General features: G+C 48.3%; 1 protein-coding gene across 1 annotated transcript in view; it reads right to left on the reverse strand.

The window, feature by feature from the left end:
- Positions 1-12,648: 12,648 nt before the first annotated feature.
- The window catches only part of GABRA3 (gamma-aminobutyric acid type A receptor subunit alpha3), a 61,929-nt gene continuing 50,658 nt past the window's right edge, over positions 12,649-23,919 (reverse strand). The window contains exons 7-9 of the mRNA XM_054388811.1: positions 22,867-23,019; positions 19,316-19,527; positions 12,649-12,975 (exon numbers count right to left, since the gene is read on the reverse strand). Coding sequence (XP_054244786.1) covers positions 12,649-12,975; positions 19,316-19,527; positions 22,867-23,019 — 692 coding nt within the window. The remainder of the gene's footprint in view (positions 12,976-19,315; positions 19,528-22,866; positions 23,020-23,919) is intronic.

A 23,919-nucleotide genomic window follows, 5' to 3' on the forward strand; every position in this document is an offset into this window, starting at 1 on the left:
CCAAGATGGAAACCCAAGATGCCCACAGTTCCTCCACTGGAGATGCCTCCCCTACCCTGGGGTCAGAGCAGGACTGGAGCAGGCTGCTTCTCCTGCTTCCTCTGACTAAGAGGCTCAGGGAGGCAGGCAGCTACTGTGGGTTAAAGGAGCTTTTCTGTGGCTGACACCCATGTCTCCAGGCATCACCTGGTGCTCTCTACAGCCCCTTGCTTGCACCTGCTTAGGGCTGGAGAAGAGGCCCCATGAAGGGCACTAAGGATAGGCAGAAGGAGCTGAGTCCCTCGGTGCTGGGAAGCAGCCCCCCGCTGCTCTGGCTGCTGTTAACACCTCGCCCATCCGCTGTGCGAATCAGAGTGTGAAGAGGGGAGGAGGTGGGGGCAGGAAGAACTCACAGCCACTTTTGCAGTGAGCATGGTGGTGGTGAAGCCTGGGATCCCTCACGAGGCCCCTGCAGCCTGCCAGCACATGAAGGTGTAAGAGAGAACGAATCCCAGCAAGCCTCTGCCAAGCCAGGCTGTCCTCTGCGCAGTGGGGCGACCGCAAAGTCCCAAACCAGGCTCGGGCTGACAAGCAGCTGATGGATGACTTTGGCCAGGATGAATTGCACTTTGCAGAGCAATGCACTGCTTGCTTACCGGGCAGCCAGCACAGTGATGCTGCTGAGAAGAGCCCTGTAAACATGACTTGTGCAGCACTGGACCTGCTGGACTTACAGGGTAAAGGAGCAAGAGAGGAGAGTTCCTCCCACAGAGGGAACCTTCCCTTGATGCAAGGGTTTCTGATCATACCACCCAAATCCATGGAGGCTAGCTCAGGGATAGCTTTGGGGCTCGCACCCCACCTCATGAGGATGTGGTTTGCAGAACAGCAGCTACCCTCTGGAGCAGAAGGTGACCACTGTGCCCCAGGGGACCCTTTCCTTCACAAGGCTCTGTGGCTGAGGCATCCCTGCTGGGCAAGTTAGCCTGGCATAGGGGACACATTGATCTGCTCCCCAACATCTGCCCTCTCAGGAGCCATACATCAGCAGTGTCCTCCCTGCTCTGAGCCCTGCTGTAGTGTAAATACCTAATGAGAAACCCTTGCTCTTACTCTCCTAAGACACCTGTCAGCCCCAGCACTAAGTGCCAGGGTAATAAATACTTGCTCAGCTTTGCCTCTTCTCTGCCAGCTCTGCCTCTTTTCATTAGTATTTCTTTTCTGTGGACACTGCAATTACACTCTGTTCCTCTTCAGAGCCCTCGTTCCAGTTTCAAACAGAGAAGTGGTAATGCAGGGAAGCTTTTTACATCGCTGTTTATTTTTGTCTTCTGAGTCAGGGAGATCTTTTCAGGCTGTGACCAACCCTGTGCGGTTTCAGCCGAGGGAGGACTTGGGCAAGGGGGCGGTGGGGAAAAGGCTGAAAACTTCAGGTTCCAGCTTTAAAAGAGTGGTGGGCTCCTTCCTTGGCTGCTCTTGCTGAGGTCACAAGCTATGCTTCCTCCTTGGGAAGCCATAAGTATGCAGGCTGCACTGCTAAGAGCTGTGGTAACCATCCATCTGCCAGAGCAGCTGTGAGCCCCAGCACTCCCAAAGCCACTTCTGTCAGCCGAATCCCTGAGCAAGAGGGAGGATTTCAGCTGAATGCAGCAAGTTCAAATGTGTAACTTTTTTTGTTTGAGGTTGCAAGATGTTTGGAGACACTGTCCCATGAGTAAGTCCCTGCTGCAGCATCCAGATGGTGCTCAGGGAATGAGGGGAAGGGAGGAAGGCATTTTGTTCAGGCATGGAAAGGAAATGATGATGTTACTGGAGTTATTTGCTTCTCCTGCCATTTCCCAGAGCAGCGAGGAAAAAAAATCCTCATTGAATATGAGGGATTTGGGTAAATCATCAATATTTTTAACTAAAAAGTAGCCCAAAAATATGAGGGATTTGGGTAAATCATCAATATTTTTAACTAAAAAGTAGCCCAAAAATATGAGGGATTTGGGTAAATCATCAATATTTTTAACTAAAAAGTAGCCCAAAAATATGAGGGATTTGGGTAAATCATCAATATTTTTAACTAAAAAGTAGCCCAAAAATATGAGGGATTTGGGTAAATCATCAATATTTTTAACTAAAAAGTAGCCCAAGAATATGAGGGATTTGGGTAAATCATCAATATTTTAAACTAAAGAGTAGCCAAAAAATATGAGAGATTTGGGTAAATCATCAGTATTTTAAACTAAAGAGTAGCCAAAAAATATGAGGGATTTGGGTAAATCATCAGTATTTTTAACTAAAAATAGCCAAAAAATATAGGGAAACAAAAAAAACCCACCACCACAGGGCAATGTAGGATGTTTCAAACTTTGTGCAATAGGAAGAGCTTTAGCATCTCTTGCAGATATTTTTCTTCTTCTTTTCTATTTGAGAGATGTATTTAATTTCAGGTCTTCCAGGGAGAAGAATCCTTCTTTCTATTAGTTCCTAAATACAACTTTTTGTGCATCCAAGGAGACGCAATGAAGTATCCAAATGAAGCTCCTGCACCCTCAACTTCCTTGCCAGCAGACCATAGAGTCACCTGGGCATGATGGAGTGATGTGGCATGGCCAGCTGTGTGCTACTAAGTCTCCAGAGCCAGGGTAGCCACAATCAAAACTCCCTGCAGGAAGGGCCTTTGGACCATGGCAAATCCCACAGCATGCTTAGAAGCTGTCGGGTGGACCAAAGTGACAGTGGAGGTAGCACAGCAGAGTGGGCAGACCTGCTGACATTCCATTTATGACATGGCCAAACCCCCTGGGCTATAGTCCTCTATGTCCTTTTCCCCACCATGGTCTCTTTAGGGCATGATTCAGCTGGAGAAGTGTATGTGGTGGGTTGGATAAACCTGCACCTTGGCCTCTTCTGGCTGCTCCTAGAGCAGCAGAAAGCTTGAGTCGTGTTGTATGCAGAGAAATGCCAAAGAGCTCCACTGGAGAAGCAGAGTCTAACCCTGGGGAAAGGGCACAGCTCAGGGTATGCTTCTTGCCCACCCATCACGCCATCACCATCCCATCATTGCTGTTGTTTCCCCAAACCCCTGCCTTACACATACCTTGTGCCCTCCGACTCCCCTGCCACCGGGAGGGGAAGCGTTTCAAACACCACAGGCTGAGAACCATGGAATATTTTCAAGCCCTTTAATTTTCCCCTTCATTTTCCTGGGCAGTTTGTTTGCCCATCACTGGGGCAAGCCCCACCCCAAGGTGTGCAGGTAGACAGAGGACTGGCTCCCTGGGCACCCTTTCCCTCTGTGTATCAACATCATTTGGCTTTGTGAAGTCCACCAGGGCAAAACAAAAGACAGAGAACTTTTTTTTTTTTTTTTTAAATATGACTTTTAATTCGTTTTGATTGGAGTTTGAGAGAGCAGGCAGAGTGGAAAAAAGGAGTGATTTAATTCAGTGAAGAGGCCTAGTCCTGCCTTCTGTGTTAGATCAGAACGTTGGTAGGTGGTCAAGAGTCCTCCTTCTCCACTCAGCTTGCTGATCTTACTCCTGTAGTTCTTGTTTCTGGTGTTTTCCAATCTCTCTTCAGAACTTCATTTTAATTTTTTTTGGACCCATTTATTATTTTTATTTTTTCTCCCCTGTTGCTTTAGTTTATTGAAAAAAACTAAAAGCTGAAAAAAAAAATATGCAGGACTCAAAATCCTGCCAATTAAGACTGGGCAATTTATTAATTCTTTTGTTTGTTTGTTTGTTTGTTTTTCCCCATCAAAGGTTGAAAAATACCATTCAAAAATACAAACAGGCATTGGACATTGCACCAAAAAGCATTTGAAACACAAATCTCACAGAGAGAGAAAGACAGAGAGAGAAATAGAGAGGAGAAAGGTCACAGTTTCCTTGAGATATCCCTTAAGAAAGTGGCTCCCAGCTAGTCAATGGAAAACAAAGTCAACAAAAAATGTTAAAAATGCCTTTTTTTTTCTTTTTTTGCCCCCCCCCCCCCCCAGTTGTTAATTATTTACAGCTGTAGTAAGAAGATTGTCATGCATTAAACTGCTGCCAGCTAGATTCTTTTTCATGGTGCAGTAAAGAGAGTATCACAAGATGGAAAAGAAAGCAGGAGAGGTAACAGGGCACAGCCTGATCCTGAGGCAGTGAAGATGAGGAGGGTGAGCTCTGGCAGTTTGGTGTGGTGTGCTCCTTCCCACGATGGGCTGCCCTAGTGAGATGCTAACACAACTTGCCCCACCCTGGGCAGTTAAAGGGGCAGCAGGTGCCCTCATCTTCAGGCAGAACAATCACCTGCTGCTGTCCCCAAGTCAGCTGACAGTGAAAACCTAGGTGATGAAGGGATACTTGTGGTCACCTGACTAGATTTGGTGGCCTGAGAAACTCCCTTGTGCCAAACAAGAGGAGCCCTTCAGTTCTAAATACAGCCTGGCAAAGGATGTGTGGCAATGACTCAGGTTTCCCAGCTTTACCCCCTGCTTTTGGGTTGCAAAACCCAAACTGTTCCATGTCTGACTGCCATTATGCTTGCTGGATGCCCTGCAAAGAGACAGGAGGAATCAACAGACTTCCTGGAGGAATCAACAGACTTTCTGGAGGAATCAACAGACTTCCTGGAGGAAACAGAGCGCTGCTAGCAGACTAACAGGAGCCAATGGACTTAGCAAGTCGACAGGACCTGCAAGCGGCAGCAAAGAGAGAGCCAAAAGCCTTCAACGACTCTGGGAGCATCCTGGCTCACAGAGCAAACCTGGAACCAGGCTTCCCCCTCTAGGCAGATAGGATCATTAAAGCTGTGCACAGAAGAGAGCTGCACTGGTGGGGATTGTGGACAGACAGCTAGAACATCATCTGTTGTCCTAGAGCTTCACAGGCATACACCAGCACAACCCCACTTGTGCTGAAGGGTGGCAGGTCAAACGTTAGGAGGAATCCAAGCCTAAGGCTCTCTGCTGTTTAAAGCAGCACAGATTGCCATGCTGGGAGGCAGGCATGGACTCAGAAAGAGAACCAGCTTTGTTTGCTTATGGGTGGTGCCATCCTTTATTCTCATGGCTAGGGCACCAAAAGGTGCAGGCAACCATTGCTGCTGACCATGAGAGCCTCTCCAGCAGCAGAGGAGGGAATGCAGGAGCTATGAGTGCAGCTGCAGGGTCACTGCCTAAACACTTCTCCTAACATATGGGGAGAAAAAGGGGTGCCATTAAGGCAGCTGACATTGGCTCCCATGCTAGGGGCTGCACACCACCCACTTACCATGGTCCCACCACTCATGGGCTGCCCAGCACCTGTCTTTGGTCCTGCTTGTGCTGAGGTGAGATCAAGAGCATGCCCAGCACAGTGGCAGCAAAGGCCTAGGCTTGTGCTGACCCCTCCCAAAATTAGCACATGGTTATGTGTCAGCACATCCCACCTGGAAGAGCAGCAAGCAGTGGCCAACTGCTGGCACTTCTTTAGCTTTGCAGAAAAAAGCTGAAGTGCAGCCCCAGCTTGTGGTGTTCCCCTGGCCAAGAACAGCTAGAATAGACCTCGTCAGGTTCTGTGCTCCCTCTTGAAGCAGGCTCAGAGACTTCACACCCCTTTTCAACATCCAACTATGCATTCCCTGGTTGTGCTATGGAGTGAGGACTGCTTGCTTATGGCATTCAGCTGTTGAAAAGCCATGCTGCCTTCCTGGGAACATCCTAGTTTCCAGGTAGGACAAGGGTTGTGACATCTGGGACTAAGTTTTCCTGAAAAGTGCTGAGCAGTGCTGCCAGCAGTGACCTTGGTACATGCAGCAAGCCTGCACCAACACCCCAAGCCTCTTCTCCTTTGTTCCCTGTGCTTTCCAAAGCCATCTGAGGACAGCAGAGAGGGATGCACCCTTTTCCAGAAGATTTAGGAAGGAGAATGAGAGGAGGGAGGCAAAATAATTGCAAGTGGCCATTTTCCCTTTCAAAGAGAAAGAGATTTGACTTTTAGATAAAAAGTCTTTGTGAGCATAAATATACACAGGCACACAAGCATGTATATATATATATATATATATATATATATATATAAACTTTTGGCTGACTGAACAATAACAAGGTCAAACAGTAAATATTTATACCTGGAAGCCATCAATCTCATCTGTGCTGTGGCCTCTTGCCAGAAATGCCTTCAGATGCAGTTTAGCCTGATATGGAGAGAGGACTGATGAATTGTTTGGTGTTTTTTTCTCCCTCCTTTGACATTAATAGAGCATTTATGTTTTCATGAATGTGCCCCTCACCCTGGCTGAGCCCTCTCCACCCCCAACAGCCACTGAGGAATCAGGGAGATGTTGTTTCTCTCCTGCCTGCAAAATCTATGCAGCTATTGGACTGGGTGGGTTAAAGTGTGGCCCACAACCTGGGCAAGAAAACCTGGAAGAAGGTCTGGATGCTGCCTGTTGTGACAGCCCAGCCCCATAGCCCCATGCTGGCTCTCCACCATCTCCAGGATCAAGCACATAGAAGAGGGGCAGTAGCCTGTCCCTGCCAAACCCTTCTCCAGGTGAGTGCATCAGGAGCTGCCTGATCCTCTGTGTCTCACAGCATGCCCTGACAAGCTGGGAGAGCATAGAAGTTGTCCTCAATAGCCACTCACCTATGACCTTTAACAGCAGTGTGTGTTTAGCTGCTTTGTTCTGTCAGCAGCTGCAAAGGGCACTACAAAGAGGCCATTTCTACTGCACCCTTCAGCAGAGGCAACAGCTCCCTCCAGGTTTCTGAAGGTATCAGAGAGGTTCTTAGCAGAACAGAAGGTCTTCTAAGGTAAGGTGATTTGGAGCAAGAGAAACTCCTTCCTGGGTATGTGATGCAGCCTTTAATCCTTTCCAAGGGATGCATGAAAGAAATCCAGGATACAGACAGAAGAAATGCAGGCAGTGGATGAGAAAAGAAAGCACCTTGTGCCCATAGGGCAGGCTTGCAGAACTGGGCCACTTGTGACCTTCTTTGCATGCATGGCTGGTGTCTGGGAACAGCAATCTTGGGGTCTGCTTGCAGAGGAGATGTCCCACAACAAATGAACTAGGGCCCTGCCACCAGCACTGAGCTGGTGGGGGTGAGCCCTGTTGGCCAAAGCACTTGTCTGTAAAACCTAGGGAATGGTGAAGCCAACTTTGCTCCTGCTGAGCTTGGTGCTCAGCGCAGCCCCAGGAAGCTCTGCCTCTGGTGTCACAGTCTGGTTTGATGACATTCAAGAAGCTTTCCAGATGTTGTGTGGGGTATTTCCAGCAGTCCTTTAGAATAAAGTGTGTCACTGAGGGACCACTTCTCCCCTGTCCCTCTCATGCCACTCTGCAGAAATGTCACTAGCAGCCACCACGAACTGCTTCCCTGCCTGCTTGGAGGACCTCAGGTGAACTGTCCCCCTGCCTCCCTAGGGGCACAGAGCTCCTGGAGGCTGCCCTGCGTTTGCCCACGTGTGGTTTCAGAGGAAGAAGGAGATGAATGCACCAGAACATCCCTCTGACATTTTCAGGAGCAATGCAACTGCAGGCTTGGACTGCACTCTGTGTCCCAGGTGAGCAGACTGCAGAACAGGAGCACAGCCTGAACAGATCATTTGTATCACCCTCCAAGACTTCTCATTCTTGCCTGGGAGACACTGATCAAGTCAGGGAGGCTTTGGGCCTTGCTGGAGGAAGAAAGGTGTGAGTATTGAGGTGCACAGTGAAATGAAGTGCCCACCCTGTGCACAGTAGTGGAGTCAACTATCAATGGCCGTGCTCAGACCTGCTCCTGCACAGGACCAATTACAAAAATGGAGCCCTTAGATACTAGCACAGCAAGCAGAAACCTCCAGTTACTGATGCTAGGTTAGCTCTGCCCTTAGAAGAAGCTCCCCCCCACCCAGCTTCCATCAGCAGCTTCATGTTAGCTGGGAAGGAAATGTCCCAAAATTTGAGCTGCTGACAGATTTTGAGGGAAAAAAAAAAAAAAAAAAAAGAACATTATCCTCTCTGTGATGTCTGCTGGCAAGAGATATCAAACCACTTATTTATAACTATCTTCCTGAAATATTTCCCTGCTTGGAAGCCTCACTACAAATCCTGTTTGGTTTGTTGTCTTTAACCAAAGAATGCTGGTATTTCTGCTTCCAGCTGGCAAAAGGGCTCAGAAGCAGTGCCAGGCTTTGGTGGGAATAGACTTGGCTTTCAAGGCTTGCTAACACAGATCCAGGAAGGCAGCCTTTTATCAGGCAAAGTTTCTGGAGTCAGGAAGAGCAAAGATGAGCCAGCAGATGGATGTCCCTGGCAAGCTAGATCACTGGGCTGCATCCTGGGGAGGGACAAGTCTCAGTGTTGCGCAGAGGAAGGACTAGAGGAAGACACAAGCAGGAGATTCACCCTGACAGTTCAGCAAGACAGCTTGGATCACCCACGGGAAGAGAGGAAGCTCAGATATTGCCCTGATGCTGTGCCCAGCACTGCAGAGAGGTCCAGCCCTGGCACCCTGAACATCCCCTGCTGCACTGAGCCTGGGCAGCCCTGCGTGGGCAGAAAAGGCAACACCTGCAGGCACTCAGGCTGCTGAGAAGCCAACAGTAAGAGCTGATAACTTATGGAGAGCAGCAGGCACCAACAGGCACAGGAACGTGTAGCAAGGTGATCTGCTGTGGGTTCTGGCCCTCAGCACAGAGGGGATTTGGGGGAATGCCCAGGCTATGCAAGGAGACCACCTCTGCACCAGGGCCACAAGTCAGCTAAGTCACTAGATCCCATATTTAAACTTTCCTTCGATGTAATTCAGTTAGTAAACACAATATTCTCTTGGTTACCATTTTATTGTGTTTGTTTTGCTTTTTATAGGGTTTCTATTCCATTCACTTAGGCCTGAGTATTATAGTGACATGAATGTTTTATGAGATACACTTCACCCAGCTTAGTTAAGAAAATGACATCCAAGTAGTTTCCAAAACAGTCTCACAGCTGGTTAGCACAGCACTTCCTATTGGAAAGCTCAGGCAGCAGAAGGGTGCCAGCAATGGCACTTGCTGCTGGAGGGGGTGGTGGTGGCATGGAGGGAGCACAGGGAGCCTCAGGGGTGAGGGGTATGGGGCTGCAGCAGGGCAATGCTGGGGCAGCTGGGCTGTCAGAGCAGGGTAGCTGCAGGAAGCCAGTGCCAGGAGGCACTGAGTGCCCCAGGGGCAAAAGCAAGCCAGGATGTCCCCCTCCCAGCAGCAGCTCTGGGGGTGGTGAACTCTCCCTCTGCTCCTCCAATCCAGTGCTGGGGTGCACAGCAGGAGAGCTCCCAGGCTTTTCCCTCCTCACCACCCAGCATGGAGCTCTTGGGGATGAAAGGCACTGTAGAAATGTCATGGGTGGTTTGGGGTGTGGGTGCTGTTAGGGGAGGCTGGGGAGAGCAGGTTTGGGGTGTGGGTGCTGTTAGGGGAGGCTGGGGAGAGTGAGTTTGGGGTGTGGGTGCTGTTAGGGGAGGCTGGGGTGAGCAGGTTTGGGGTGTGGGTGCTGTAAGGGAGGCTGGGGTGAGCAGGTTTGGGGTGTGGGTGCTGTTAGGGGAGGCTGGGGTGAGCAGGTTTGGGGTGTGGGTGCTGTAAGGGAGGCTGGGGTGAGCAGGTTTGGGGTGTGGGTGCTGTTAGGGGAGGCTGGGGTGAGCAGGTTTGGGGTGTGGGTGCTGTAAGGGAGGCTGGGGTGAGCAGGTTTGGGGTGTGGGTGCTGTTAGGGGAGGCTGGGGTGAGAGGGTTTGGGGTGTGGGTGCTGTAAGGGAGGCTGAGGTGAGCAGGTTTCAGTGTGGGTGCTGTAAGGGAGGCTGGGGTGAGCAGGTTTGGGGTGTGGGTGCTGTAAGGGAGGCTGGGGTGAGCAGGTTTGGGGTGTGGGTGCTGTAAGGGAGGCTGAGGTGAGAGGGTTTGGGGTGTGGGTGCTGTTAGGGGAGGCTGGGGTGAGCAGGTTTGGGGTGTGGGTGCTGTAAGGGAGGCTGGGGTGAGCAGGTTTGGGGTGTGGGTGCTGTTAGGGGAGGCTGGGGTGAGCAGGTTTGGGGTGTGGGTGCTGTTAGGGGAGGCTGGGGTGAGCGGGTTTCCTTAGCATCAGCTTGGCAGGGAGGTTGTCACCTTTAGGCTGATGCTGCCTGCTGGTGTGGATGCACTTGTGGGCTGAACATACTCGGGGCTGAGCTGAATGCCTCCAAGCTTCTCTTCTCACTGCACCCGTATGTAGGCAGGGGGAGCGACTACACTGCTGTTGAGCCATCAAGATTGGTAAGGGACAGGCAGGACATGCACCAATGCCACCCCTGCTGCAGGACAAAGTGCCCTGGCCTTCTCTACCCTGTCCTGCTGTTGCCATGGATATTCCAGGTGGGGCAAATCCTGTGCCTCGAACTCAGTCCTGCTCCTGATCAGGCAGGGGAAGACTGAGCTCAGCACAATGGCTCAAAGCGATGCTGAAGACATCACCTTGGGGGTGCTGAGGTTTTGACTGCATGCACCCAAAACATGCTGGGGGCAGCTCAAGTTGGGCAGAAAGAGGGTCAGAAGGAGGCTGAGTAAAGAGGAACTACATCCCACCCCAGGATCAGTGCTGCCCACAGGCTGGGGATGAGAACTCATCAGGCACAGGATGTCCTTCCTTGCAGCAAAACGTGTGTCTGTGTGTCCAGGCACCAGGGAAGGGGAACAAATGGCTTGGCTGTGACCATCTTGTGATGCTGCTGGGAAGGGCACAGCCACTGGTTTGGGTCCTTGACTGTGGTAGCTGGGAAGGGATTGAAAAGCTTCTCTCCAAGGCATCAGAGAGCTTTCCCTGGAAGAGTGTGCAGGTGTTAAGAGCTGGGCCTTACCTCAATGGCTTTGTGGGATTGCACCTGGCTCACATGACTCTTCAGGACAGCAGTCTCACTCTGCTGTTTCAAAGAGCACCTTAATGCTGTTCTCCCATGGTGCTGAGCTCACCAGAGGCAGGCAGGGACTTGAGGACTCACTGTCCCCTTACCCCCACAGGTGGTAGAATGGCCCTTGGTGTGTTGCACAGGAAATAGCCTGCACCTGAGCTGCCCTGGACTGACACTGCTGCTGCTCTGGTGCTCTGGAGCAGAGATGCACCATGAGCTGGATTGCTCTGGGGCTGTGCTTTTCTCCCTGTTCATGTGGCTTATCTGAAAGGCTGAGTCTTCCCTGCCTAAATCCACCCACGGCCAGTGAGATACTACTGAGGGCTGCTGAGTAGCCAAAGGAAGATGAATCTGGAGCTGGAAGAAGGGGCTGGGACATAGAGGAGTTGCCAAGAAGAATAAGTGGATGGGGCCAAGAGAAAGTGATAAACCACACATCTGAACATGAACTCTATGGCTTCCAGTCCTGATGCTGAATGCATGCAGCTTCACAGCTCCTATATCCTCCAAGGCATTAGAAAGCTCCTGGTTGACTTTATGACTGTCCTCAAGAAAAATGACTTCTCTGGAAGGAACCATCCCACCCTCCAAGATGAACTGCTCCAAGACTGCAGGATGTCAGACAGATAAGGCCTTTCTCACCTGTTCTTGTCTGGGAAGAGACATGGAAGAAATCAGTAGCTGGGTTTGGTGAAGGTAAGAGAGGGAGAAGCCCTGTAGATACCTACAAGATGCTGCCACCCTGTTCCACCCCTGCAGTGGCTCTATGGGTCACAGCAGCAGTGGGTTTGCCCTCAGCAGGCATTGGGCTACAAGCTGGCCCATGCTGCACTGCTCCCTCACCCACCTGCATCCACATCCCAGGGAGAAGCACCTAGCACAAAGTACCAGGCACTGGAGAGCAGTCCAGCTGGCTGATTCTAGAGGCCTCCACATCCTCGGGTGCAGGCCACCAGGAGCATTCCCCACGCTAGGGCAGCCCATCACAGAAGAGGAGGAGGTGGGCAGCCTGGAGCAGCAGCCCCCAAGAGAACAGAAGGCAGAATGGCAGCGACATGCAGACCATGGGAATGGCAGGAAGGAGGTGGAGGAGGAGAGATGGAAGCATGGGGTGACTGGGATAGATCAGGGGGGACATTGGACTCACGATGTTAGAGGCACAATTTGTTATGATCCTTTTTTTTGTGTGTGTGTGTGTGTTTTTGTTTTGTTTTTTCCCTTTCGTTATCAGAAACAAAGTAAAAGGAAAGTAAAGTCCACAGGATGGAAAGCAAAAAAAAAAAAAAAAAAAAAAAATCACAGTTTGGTTTACATTATAAAAGGATGAGATAATAATAATAGTAAGATAATAATAGTGATAGTAATAATAATAGAAGTGATAATGGTAATAGTAATAATAATGGTAATAATAATGGTAATAATAAGAATAATACTAATAGTAACGATAGTAATAATAATAGAAGTAATGATGGTAATAGTAATAATAATAGTAATAATAATGGTAATAATATTAGTAATAATAAGAATAATAGTAATAATAGTAATAACAATAGAAGTAATAATAGTAATAATAATAGTGATAATGATGGTAATAATAGTAATAATAAGAATAATAGTAATAATAGTAATAGTAACAGTGGTAATAATAATAGTGGTAATAATAACAACAATAATAATAAATAATAATAATAATAGTAATAATAGTAATAATAATAATAATAATAACAATAATCTCAAACTAACTCTACAAATGAAAGGAGAGAGGGAAGAAGCAAGCCCTGGAGAACTGCTGCCTGGGTGGTGCTCTCTGCTGGGAGGTTTTATTGTTTGGGGATCATTCCCTTGATAGCTGACTCCCGGTTTACGTACGTGGCCCAGTAGACGAGGTTGAAAATGGCAAAGAGGACTGGGAAGACGATGCGGGACATCTTGTCTACCTTGCTGACACTGTTGTAGGTCTTCTTACTCTCTGGGAGCTTCTCCTCCATGCGGGGCAGCTTCGGGGGTACGTTGGTGGTGGCGGCGGCGGCAGCGCTCTTGGCGATGGTGGGCAGCCCGGGGTCCTTGGCGATGTTGAGGGCATAGGTGGTGCCGACGATGTTGTAGGTGTTGTTGGTCTTCTTCGCCAGTGCCACCGGCTCCTTTTTCTAGGGAAGGTGGAAGGAAAGAAACAAAACAAACACAACAACACAATAGAGATGAAGTGAGCGTAGGATTGCACGGAGAAGGTGCTCTCCTCTGAGTTGACCTGCTTGCCCAGATGAGAAGGCGGAAAAGGGCGTGAGGAGCAAGGGAGCAAGAAGGCATTGTGGGAGGGAAGGAAGATGTGGTGTGAAGATGGCCAGAACCCATAACATCTGTCACTTGTTGGCTGCTGGAGCATAAGGATGTGCTGGGCTAGGGTGGACCAGGTGTAAGCCTGGCATGCAGCACATAGGCACAAAGAGGTCATACCTAGGTCCTGCTGTAAGTCAAATAACTGAATCTACACAGTTGGGTTTGTAGCCCTCCTTGCAGCCCCTTAGATCAGAGCCATAATGATATAAGAAGGTGTGTGCAGCTGCACTTCAGCAGTAGCTGCCCCAGATGGGTGACTCCTTGACTGGCCAAGTGCTGCCAGATCTGTGTGACCAGCTGAAGCTAAGTGCATGCAGGCTCAAACTACGCAGACTCCTTGTTTTCTCTCTCTACTGGGCAGTGCTTTCCTTTGCACATAGGGTTTAGCCATGAAGAGATGATGCAGGAATGCAGTCTTTAGATAAGAATGACACCCTATGTGGTCATCCTGGGGGAAGAACTTGATTTTCTGCTTTGCTGGCCTTCTTCCTGAGTCAGGTGAGAGCAGGAGACACCACAGAGCATTATACTAATTTTTTTTTTTTTTTTTTTTTGCAGAAAACCAGTTGACTTTAAGAATGTGGGTGACAGTAGCACAGTATGTCTGCACCATGGCCATATCATACATTGCCTCAGTGCCCCAAATACCTCATGATTTAACATCATGATGTCCAAAATGCCTCCGGGACCCTTTAGAGAACCTCAGAACCTACCCAGATAACACACAGATGGAAGGCATCTGCACTAGCCCTGCATTTTGGGGTTGCTCAGCCTGGCACTATAGGGCAGTGGGAAGCCTTTCATCTTGCCTCCATACCTAAGGGTCACTGCAGATCCTCACACAAGGCTTCAGGGACAGCCACGTTGCCCATGCTGAAGGGAGAAGAGCTTGCAAAGCCAGTGGTATAGAGGCACTTATATGTCAGACATGATGTACTAAAGGATGATGGAAGATGCTGAAGTCAGACAGTTCTGCTGTTAATGAAGATGAGTGGACAGGAAGACAGTGCTAGGAAGCCATGAGAGGTGTTACCCAGACTCTGCTGATCTTCCTATTGCTGTCAGAGACCTGAGACCAGCTGAACTGTAGACCATATTGTGTAAAGCAATCCAGGTCTACCAGGAGAAGCCTACAGAATGAAATCTATTCATCTGCAGGACTCAGGCACCCTACATGTCCCAGCACCCATGTACTCCATGTGACGTCTGCTGTGATTACACCAAGACCCAGCACTAGAGGCAGCAGTGACTCATGGTGGGAATCTAAGATCTAAACTCAGAACAAGGTGTGACTGGATCTCATTTTCTGTTCAAAAGCAACTAAAACACCACAGAAGGTTCATCCAGCCATTTCCCAGGAATGCTTGGCATGATCTTGCTTGTACATGAGGAATCTACCTACAAAGACATTCTCAGGAAAAGGGCAGAGTGTGCAGCCAGCAGGAACTGGGCTCTGGGCAGCCTGATCTAGTTGAGGATAACTGCATACTGCAGAGGCTGTTGAACTAGATGAACTTCAGAGGTCCCTTCCAACCAGGACCACTCTATGATTCTATGATTGATTCTATGATTCTCTGAGTCCATGATTCTATGATGTCCTCACCCTAGCCTGGGAGCTGGTTGCAGGCAGCATCACTGGGTGGCACTGGGAGCTGGAAAGGCCAGACCTGCCCAGTCTGCTCTGCAAAGATACTTCAAGGGCTTTAGCTTTCATGCTGTGCTTCCATTTGAAATGTGTCCACAATCACCATGGATATCTCTAGTTACCTGAGGAAATGAATCTCCCATAGTGATTTTCAGAGGGACACTAAAAGCAGTCCTCTGTGCACTCTTTCAACCCCTCTCCAATAACATCATAGCCAGGCCTGCAGCCTTCTAATAATGGCAGCAATTACAGAAATTAACTTGCTGTTAGAAAGAGGGCTGAATGGCTTCAGAGTCCAGATCAGACTAAACCACTGATCAGACCATATTCAGTGGGAGAGGGTGTTGTGATCTTTAATGATGAACTGATTTCTGCAATCATCAGAGCTGTGCTAACTTGTACCCCCTGCCCAGCAGGTGAGCTTTGCATGCTGAAGAGCTGACAAGACACAAATAAAGGGCTAAAGATGTTTCACCTTCTAAAATATTTAAATACACTTAAGTATGATTACTTATTAACACAGCTACAGGAGGTAATAAAATAATTAATAATCAGTAACGAAATGAAACCCACAGAATGTAATTTGAAGTGCACTGCGATTACTTTAGTATTAATCAGCCATATGATTTGTTACAGGAAGAAGATGACTACAAGTGACATGACATCTTCAACCTGGCTACCTTTTCTGCCCCAGAGCTTGGAAAGTGGATCTGTGTTGCCTGCTCAAAAGCCTCTGAAAAGAACAGGCTGAAACAGAGCAAAGTCAGGCAAATACGAATGCTGTGGATGGTGAGAGCAACCTACTGCTCCTATTAGTGTGATCCAGAGCCCCCAGACATCAACTTGGGCTTATCTGCACCTCAGAACAGTTCGAGTAGTTCAAGTAGTGCAGAAGCTTGGGAGCCTACAGCCAGGACCTTTCTCCAGCTGCCTATGAAGTCTTCTGCCCTGGTCAGAGCTGGGAGGCTGGTTAGCCTTTGGGAAGTACCCAGAGCACACACTGCCTGTACTAAGGATGCACTCTGGATGTGCTCTGCTTCTGAGATGTCAGAAGAAATGGTTCATCATGTGAGCTCTGCTTTATAAATAGGGGTTTCAGGCAAGATTCTGACAATCAAACTAAGCAAAATGTGCTTATTGCTGTCAGTTGCAAAGTGGCCCCCAGCCTTTCTCCTGACACTTTACCTGTGAGGAGTTCCACAGCCCACTGAAAGAGACAGGAAGGAAAGACAGGAAAGACAGGAGGGAACCCCATATTTGCTTTGAAAACTTGTCCTATTTAAAACATTTATGTTGCAAAGCAATTCCTGCACTTATGTACCAGTTTGGACCCAGGGAGAGTGAACTACAGCACAAAGCTCTCCCTGCACTGATTTTAGGCTAAGAGTTGTCATTGCAGGCAGAAGTGGATTTAAGAAAGCATTTTCCAAAGACTCAAAGCATCTTCCATCCTAAGAAACAGACACCACCTTCTTTTTTTTTTTTTTTTTTTTTTTCTTTTTTTGCAGGGAGCTCCCTGGTAAATGTCATCCTTGTAGACTTTCCCAGTGGCAAAGTCACCAATGATGGATATTTCTCTGAGTACTCACCATAAAAACTGCTGAGGAAATGACTTTGTTGGCTCCAGACATGGTCATCCTTATGGCTAGGATGAATGGATGAGATGGGATGGATGGATGGATGGATGGATAGATGTCCCTCTGTTTAGACAGCCCTTCTGTCTGGAAGTTGATCCTTTTAACAAGCTATTTTGAGGATGCTGGAGATGGTGAGCTTTGCTGGCTGCTGAAACCACTCATCTTTCAATCTCTTTGGCCTCCCATCTTCCTCCTGATGGTGTTTTCCTTAAAAATAATCCTTATTACCAAGTTTTCCACATTGGACCCAGCCACACTGCTGTATAAAAAGAGAGGAAATCCTTCATTCATGATTTGTGATTACTGGTGGCAGCAGTAAGTTTGGAAAATCTTTGAGTCCACGAAGCTTATCCAAGTGTCCAACTTACCCAAGTGTGCACTAAATGAAGTTTTTGGTGACATCTTATGGTGATATCTGCCTGCCTTTCATTAGAGGAGAACTGCAGAGAATGTGCAGAGTAGCTCCTGGCTAGAACCAGCACTCAGCTGTGGCTACAGTCAGAACATCATCATGATCATTTACACCACAGAATGACAGAACTGTTGAGGCTAGGAGAGACCTCTGAGATCATCAAGTTCTGCAGAGGTTCCCCAAGATCAGACCCCCCATGTTAGATTCCACCTGAATAAATGTTCTGTTCCTATCTAAACTGATAGGAACAGAGGCTGAAGGGGAGAAAGAAAGAAATGGAACCAGCCATGAGAGAGTGAACATGCTGGGAGTGCCTGTCAGCTTTTGCAAGGTAGTTTTTTCTTTCAGATCGGATAGGAAGTGGTGGTGTGGCCTGCACTTGAGGTGAGGGAAGGGCTGATGCTTATTGATTTTTTTTTTTCATGTTCATGCAAGGAAACAATCAAACCTGGAGCAAGGATCCTTGCCATCACATCAATAAAGAGCATTATTTTTGGCTAGGGGGAAGGCTCTCCAGAGGCCAGGGCTCAGCCTGGGCTTGTCACTAGTAGTTTTTACTCCTCACACAAACACTTCAATATGCCAATAGTTATTCTTCTGCCTCCTCTTTCTTTTGTAGTTTCAACCACCTGGCTTGTCAGTTGTTTCAGGAAGAGCTAATTAAAGGCTGAAACTGAGCCAATGAGACACCTTCATTGTGTAGCAAATTTGCTGCTTGAAAATATTCAATGGAATAAGGATGAAAAGGAAATATGGTGACACATCATATTCCCAAGCTCCCTGAAAGCCCACCACTTTTCAAGGAGCTCCCTGAGCTGCAGAGACTGAGAGTGGGTTAGTCTTCCCAGATAAAAGATCAGGGTTAGCCTGAAAAAGCATCCATAAATTTGGAGTCCTTCCTCATTCTCCAGCCTGAAACCAATTGCAGCAAACTCACAAAGGGCACTCCCTCTGCAATATTTCCTGTCCTGCTTTGTCTTCTTGCTTGATTAACACACGCACAAACATTCTGCATGCTCTTACCCTATTGTTTCAGCACTGTTAGTCTTGCAGTGCTGGGTCAATGAATAAATTCAGGAGCGTGCTGCTTCTATGACAAACTGAAGCTTTTGAGCCTTGGCTGCTTTTTTGGCTGTGCCCAGTTGACATAATAGCCCAAGGCTGTGTTAATCCTGACTGTGCTGATTTGCCCATCCCTGAAGGGGACATGGTTGCTTTGAGGACTTGTTCTGATCCTTTGCTCATGCCAATAACCCAGAAAAGGCTTCTCACATCTCTAGAGGCCAGATTAGCATTATTGCTCACGATCGAAGCGGAAGACCATCAACTGGCCTCCTCTGAAGCCTTTCTGCCATGAGTCTGCTGCTCAGACCACAGCTGCAAAAGCAAACAGATAGAGAGAGACCAAGAAACACAAGAGAGGGGCAGGCACTCAACACCCAGTGATGGCTGTGGTTCTCCTTAAGCCCTCTGTTCTTCTGCTTTGACCTCCACACCAGAGAGGTGACTGGCCGTTGTCTTCCCCCAAAGTTACTGCAGTTCTGCCAGGTGTTTGCATACAGCCCCACAACAGTTTTAAACAACACATTAAAATGCAAAGGAGAAAAATACAAAGGCTCCAGAACCAAGAACAAGGACAAAGCTGATTTTCAAATTGATTCAATAAATATCAACAAGGAGCAGCATGCTACATAAGCGATTTCTCTGCACAGCTGAGATGGAATCAGTTAGGAGGGAGGGGCATGAGCAGGGGTATTGGTGCCTGTCAGGAAGAAAGCAGCCAGAGGCTGATCCTGAGCAAAAAGGGAGAATGTGGGTGATTCCAGGCACTAATTTACTGCCAGTAGCCATTTCTGGTTGCTTGCTTTCCACCCACCTGCTTTGCCCGAGCTTACAAAGCAGCAGCTGCCAGAAGCTGCGGGCATGAGCATTAGAGCCCCCCCACTGCTGTGCCATGCTTGCCTGTGCCAGGGCAGGCCTACCATTGGCAATACCAGCTGCAGGGGACACAGCAGAGTCAGACCATCTCCAGTGGCAAGGCTGGCACCCCATGGCATATTTGGGTTTGTGTGGCATGCTAGCAATGTGGAGCGGAGCACCCATGGGTTGGAGGGAGAAGAAAGGGGAGAGGAGACCACCGTCAGAGCAAGCCCGAAACATGCAAGCATTCACATTCACACCAGCAAACAGCCGTGCAGAAGACAGAAGGGAAAATGAGCAGCCATGCCTGGGTGTCCTTTTCCAGCGAAGCACAGCAGCCAGCCCTCCAAGCCCATCCTCCCTCGACTCTCAAGAACCGCTGCAGTCGAGAGCTGAGCCGGGGACCCCAGTAAGTAGCATCCAGCCTCCTGGAGTGCCGTGGGGCTGCACGCTACCCACTCTGGGCCCCGGCGCAGCTCTCTCGTGCAGCGTTTCTTCACCACCTGCTCCTCCCTGGCCTTGGCCACAGGGCTGACCTTCATCTCTTGGGCCTCCAGCACCTTCTTGCCATCCCAAGCCCAGCTGCGCTTGGTGAAGTAGTTGACAGTGGCGAATTCGATCAGCGCAGAAAACACAAAGGCGTAACAGACGGCTATGAACCAGTCCATGGCCGTCGCGTACGCCACTTTAGGTAAGGAGTTTCTTGCGCTGATGCTTAGTGTGGTCATGGTGAGGACAGTGGTGACACCTGTGGAAATACAGCAGGAGACAAGGGTAGTGTGAGACCAGGCACTTGTACCCATCTAGTTTCTCCTCAAACCACACAGCTGGTATGTCTGGCATTGAGAGAAGTGATTCTGCCACTCTGCTCTGGTAAGACCTCACCTGGAGTTCTGGTAAGAGCTGTGTCCAGCTGTGGAGCCCTCAACACAGGAAGGACATGGACCTGATGGAGCAGGTCCAGAGGAGGGCCATAAAAATCATCAGGGGGCTGGAACACCTCTGCTGTGAGGACAGGCTGAGGGACCTGGGGTTGTTCAGCCTGGAGAAGAGAAGGCTCCAGGGAGACCTAATAGTGGGCTTCCAATACCTCAAGGGAGCTACAAGAAGACTGCAGAGGGACTATTTACAAAGGGGTAGGACAAGGGGCAATGGTTTGAAATTAGAGAAGAGTAGATTTAGATTGGATACTATGAACAAGTTCTTTATCATGAGGGGGGTGGAACACAGAATAGGTTACCTAGGAAGGTAGTTGAGGCCCCATCCCTGGAGATACTAAAGTTCAGGCTTGACAGGGTTCTAGTGGAGAATGTCCCTGCTGACTGCAGGGTTGCTGTACTAGATGATCTTTGGAGGTCCCTTCCAACCCAAACCATTCTATGATTCTATGACTCTCACTCCCATTGCACACCCAGCACAAATCCATGGTGCCACTGACAGAATAATGAAACGGTCCAGGTTGGAAGGGAAGTCAGCTCGTCCACCTCAAATCAAGGTCAGCTGCTGGTTGCTCAGGGCCTTCTCTGGTTCAGTTTTGAATATCTTCAATCCATATAATCAGTTGCAATCATCTGCATTAGGATGAGATTAATCTTCCCAAAACTCCACTGACTAGACCTCTGCTCACTGTAAAAGTGTCCTAGCTCATAGGTGGACATTCAGTTCCTTTTCTACTAGTATGGTAAGTTGCATGACAACAGACTCAGCTCCCTCATGTAGAATATGCCATGGAGAAGCCCCTGGTTGCTTTAGCAATAAAATTAAAATAATAAAATAACAGTAAAAAGGACAGCCAGAGGGTTTGGAACTTCCTGAGGGACCAGAAATTGGCCACTTGTAGTTCTCTCAACATTTTGGAAACAGTCTCTTGAGACCTGCGTGGATCCTGCCAGCGTGGCCAGGCACCCATCGATGGCCCAAGCTGCCAGAATGAGTGTCACAACCATTTATCTTAAACAAATGATCTGTTGCAAGATGCCTTTGAAAGCCTTTTTTTCATTAAAGCAGGCAACCATTGCTATCCATTTTCCCCAATAACGTGCTTTTCAATTAAAAATGCATTAAAAACATTACAAAAATATTGACTCATTTTCACTTCCCTTAAGCCATACCCCTGGTAATTGAAGAGTTTCAATAACATTGTTGGCAATACTCTTCTTTTCTTTTTTTTTTTTTTTTGAGGGGAAAAAAAAAGAACAAACAATTGGAGTTCTCATTATTTTCTTAATAGGGAAGAAAGGCAATTTGGGAGCAAAGACATTTTTCACAAAGGTCAGTTTTAATTTTCCAGTCAGCTCATTTCTGCTCGGTCTGAGCTGCTACTTGAGGAAACTTATCTGATTGCAAATCTCAGAGTAACACAGAAGGTTACCCTGGTGCTGGGAGTGCAGAGACACTTCAGAATTGAAGCAGATATCACAGCCCACCTGGGGTGTGGGCAGACATGGAGTCCAGGGGTCGACTCTCTGGGATTTAGTTGCAAATGATTCACAGATAGATGGGCGAGGAAAGGTCATCAGTGACTATATGCCTGAGCTGGTGGTATTTTCCATGTGTTGTCTGTCTGACCTCCTCCTTTTCCCTTCTGTTGGATGAAAACACCAAAAGGTGGGTGCCAAGGGGCTGTACTCCCTCCTGTTTGCTGTTATCACTGCTTAATGCAGCTCTTGCAGTCTGGCTCATGCAAAGCAGTTTGGTCATCCTGAGTGCCCAGCTCCCTGCAGCTGCGCTCCACCCTGGGGATCACTGTAGGATTTGCTTCACTGGGGAAAGGAAGGCAACCTGCTCCCAACAGGCAGAACCTGGGGTCAACTGTCAATTTTAAAGCTGTTTATGACCAACATTTCCCAAGCTGCAATGAACACAAACCCCATGATTCTCTTCTAGTTCATTTTAGAGAACCACCTATGACCCTCCCTGCTTCCCATTCCAGTCCACAGCATGAGAAGCAAGGTCCGGGCCTGTAGAGAGGGTCGGGAAAGGAAGGCATCAGCCTTGTGGGGTTTGTAGTAGTATTTCTGTCACAAGTCTTGCTACAGAAAAATTGCTTCGTGATCCTTGACACCACACCACAATTGCTGTCTTATTCAAAATATGAGCAGACAGTACCATATGTCACCTCTCTGCTTGGTGACCTTTTTGTCCAATACAGCCTCTGCTAAGCACTATCTGCTGGGCACTATTATTTCCAGAAAATACAGTCCTCAAGCATTACACCTGGTCTGTGTGCATGTGTGGGTAGAGCTTGAACTAAAGGCCTTGGCAGGAAAGCACAAAGCAGTTCTGCTATTAAATGTCTGTAAAAGCTATTGATGTGTGTGCACTGCCAACAGGACACTGCCTCAGAGAGGGTACAAGCTAGAACACAGGAGATTCCACCTTACACAGGAGATTCCACCTTAGCATGAGGAGAAACTTCTTTATAGTGAGGGTAGCAGAGCACTGGAATAGGCTGCCCAGAGAGGTTGTGAAGTCTCTGCCTCTGGAGACTTTCAAAACCTGCCTGGATGCACTCCTGTGCAGCCTGCCCTAGGTGATCCTGCTTTGGCAGAGGGGTTGGACTAGATGATATCTAGAGGTCCGATCCAACCCCTAACATTCTGTGATGTTGAGATTCTGTGATCTGAAACCTGCTGAAGAAAATAATAACCATATATTTACCACGCAGTTGTAATGTCTCTGCCCAGGAAGTTGTTATGTGGAGTTCCGACCAGGGCCACATTAGCAATTTCAAAGGTAAAGCTTTAAATGTCTCCACCTGTACTCATCCTCTTCTCAACTCAAAAGCCAATGCAGATAAGCAGACACAGTCAAATGCATATAATTAGATGATCAATACCTTGATTACTGTTAGTATTTATGGCTTGGCTTGTAGCAGCAACATGGATAGGAGTAGTTTTGCAGTGATTCAGTGAAATCAGGTGCACTGGAAAGACACAGAGAGCTATTCTGGGAAATGGTCAACAGCTTCAGTGACGCCAGTCACAGCCTGGGAGAAGCCCAGCTCTGGTGCTTAGGCTGTTTTCCATAATCTGGAGTGCCTTTCTCCCCTGACCTGAAAGGCTGCCCCCCATGCTCCCAGACTCACCAAAAACCGTTCGGGCAGGAACAGATTCCCTGTTTAGCCAGAAGGAGACCTGGGACAGGATGACCGTCATAATGCAGGGCAGGTAGGTCTGTATCACAAAGTACCCAATCTTCCTCTTCAGGTGGAAGTGTGTGGTCATGACAACATACTCCCCTGCAGAGAGAGACAGTTAAGAGGCACTGAGCTGACCCTGCTCTCCAAGATGGGGGCCAGCTGGCCACCAATCTCTCTCTAAGCCACTAAAGATCTGTCCCGAACAAACTATCAAATTCCCAGCTGAAATTGCAGTGTGTGTCATACTGTGACTGGCTGGCATGCCCTGGCTTATCTCACAGTACTGCAGGCTACCCTGACAGCTGTGTGAAGGAGGGATGCATGCTGCAGCTCAGTTGGCACTGGCTTTGCATGTCCTGCACATGCAGAAGCAATTGCTGTGCCTCAGTGTAGCCTGGGTGACTTCCACAAAGCAACTGTCCTTTCAAAACACTTCTCTGGAGACTTCTTCAATTCACTACAAAACAGTTGTAAGACAAAGGCAAACCAATACCAACAACCAGCCAGGCAACAGCCCTTCCCTATTTCACCCCAGACACAGGATGTCTCTGGGGGTCTTTCCCAGTCCAGCTCCAGTCCATTTTCTGCTCCAGCCCAGGGAGCCACATTGTGGGTAAGGTCTTTTAAACCTAGAAAGACCCTACAGTGCTTCAGCAGGATTTCAGGACAAAGATTTTATTTTCTCTGACATTCCTGAAAATACTCCATCTTTCCTCACTGTAACCACCTCAAAAATCAGGGCAAGTTCTGGCATTAAAGATCTGAGCTGTAAACCAAGGAAGCAGCTGTCCCTATCTTCCCCCAGTGTCCTGCACTCAGACTTTGGGATATTTTGTTGGGTTATTTTGCCTTTTTGTTGTGAGTGTGGCTCTGCTAAACCATTACATACAGGAGCCTTCAGCAGCTTTCTTACCACTTGAGGTTATTCATCTGTACATTTTGCTACAACTTAAGTAAAGAGCTGGGCCAGATATTATGACATTTAGTTCCCTGGATTCC

The sequence above is a fragment of the Indicator indicator genome, chromosome 17 (genome assembly GCF_027791375.1).
Source record: "Indicator indicator isolate 239-I01 chromosome 17, UM_Iind_1.1, whole genome shotgun sequence".
Taxonomy (NCBI): domain Eukaryota; kingdom Metazoa; phylum Chordata; class Aves; order Piciformes; family Indicatoridae; genus Indicator; species Indicator indicator.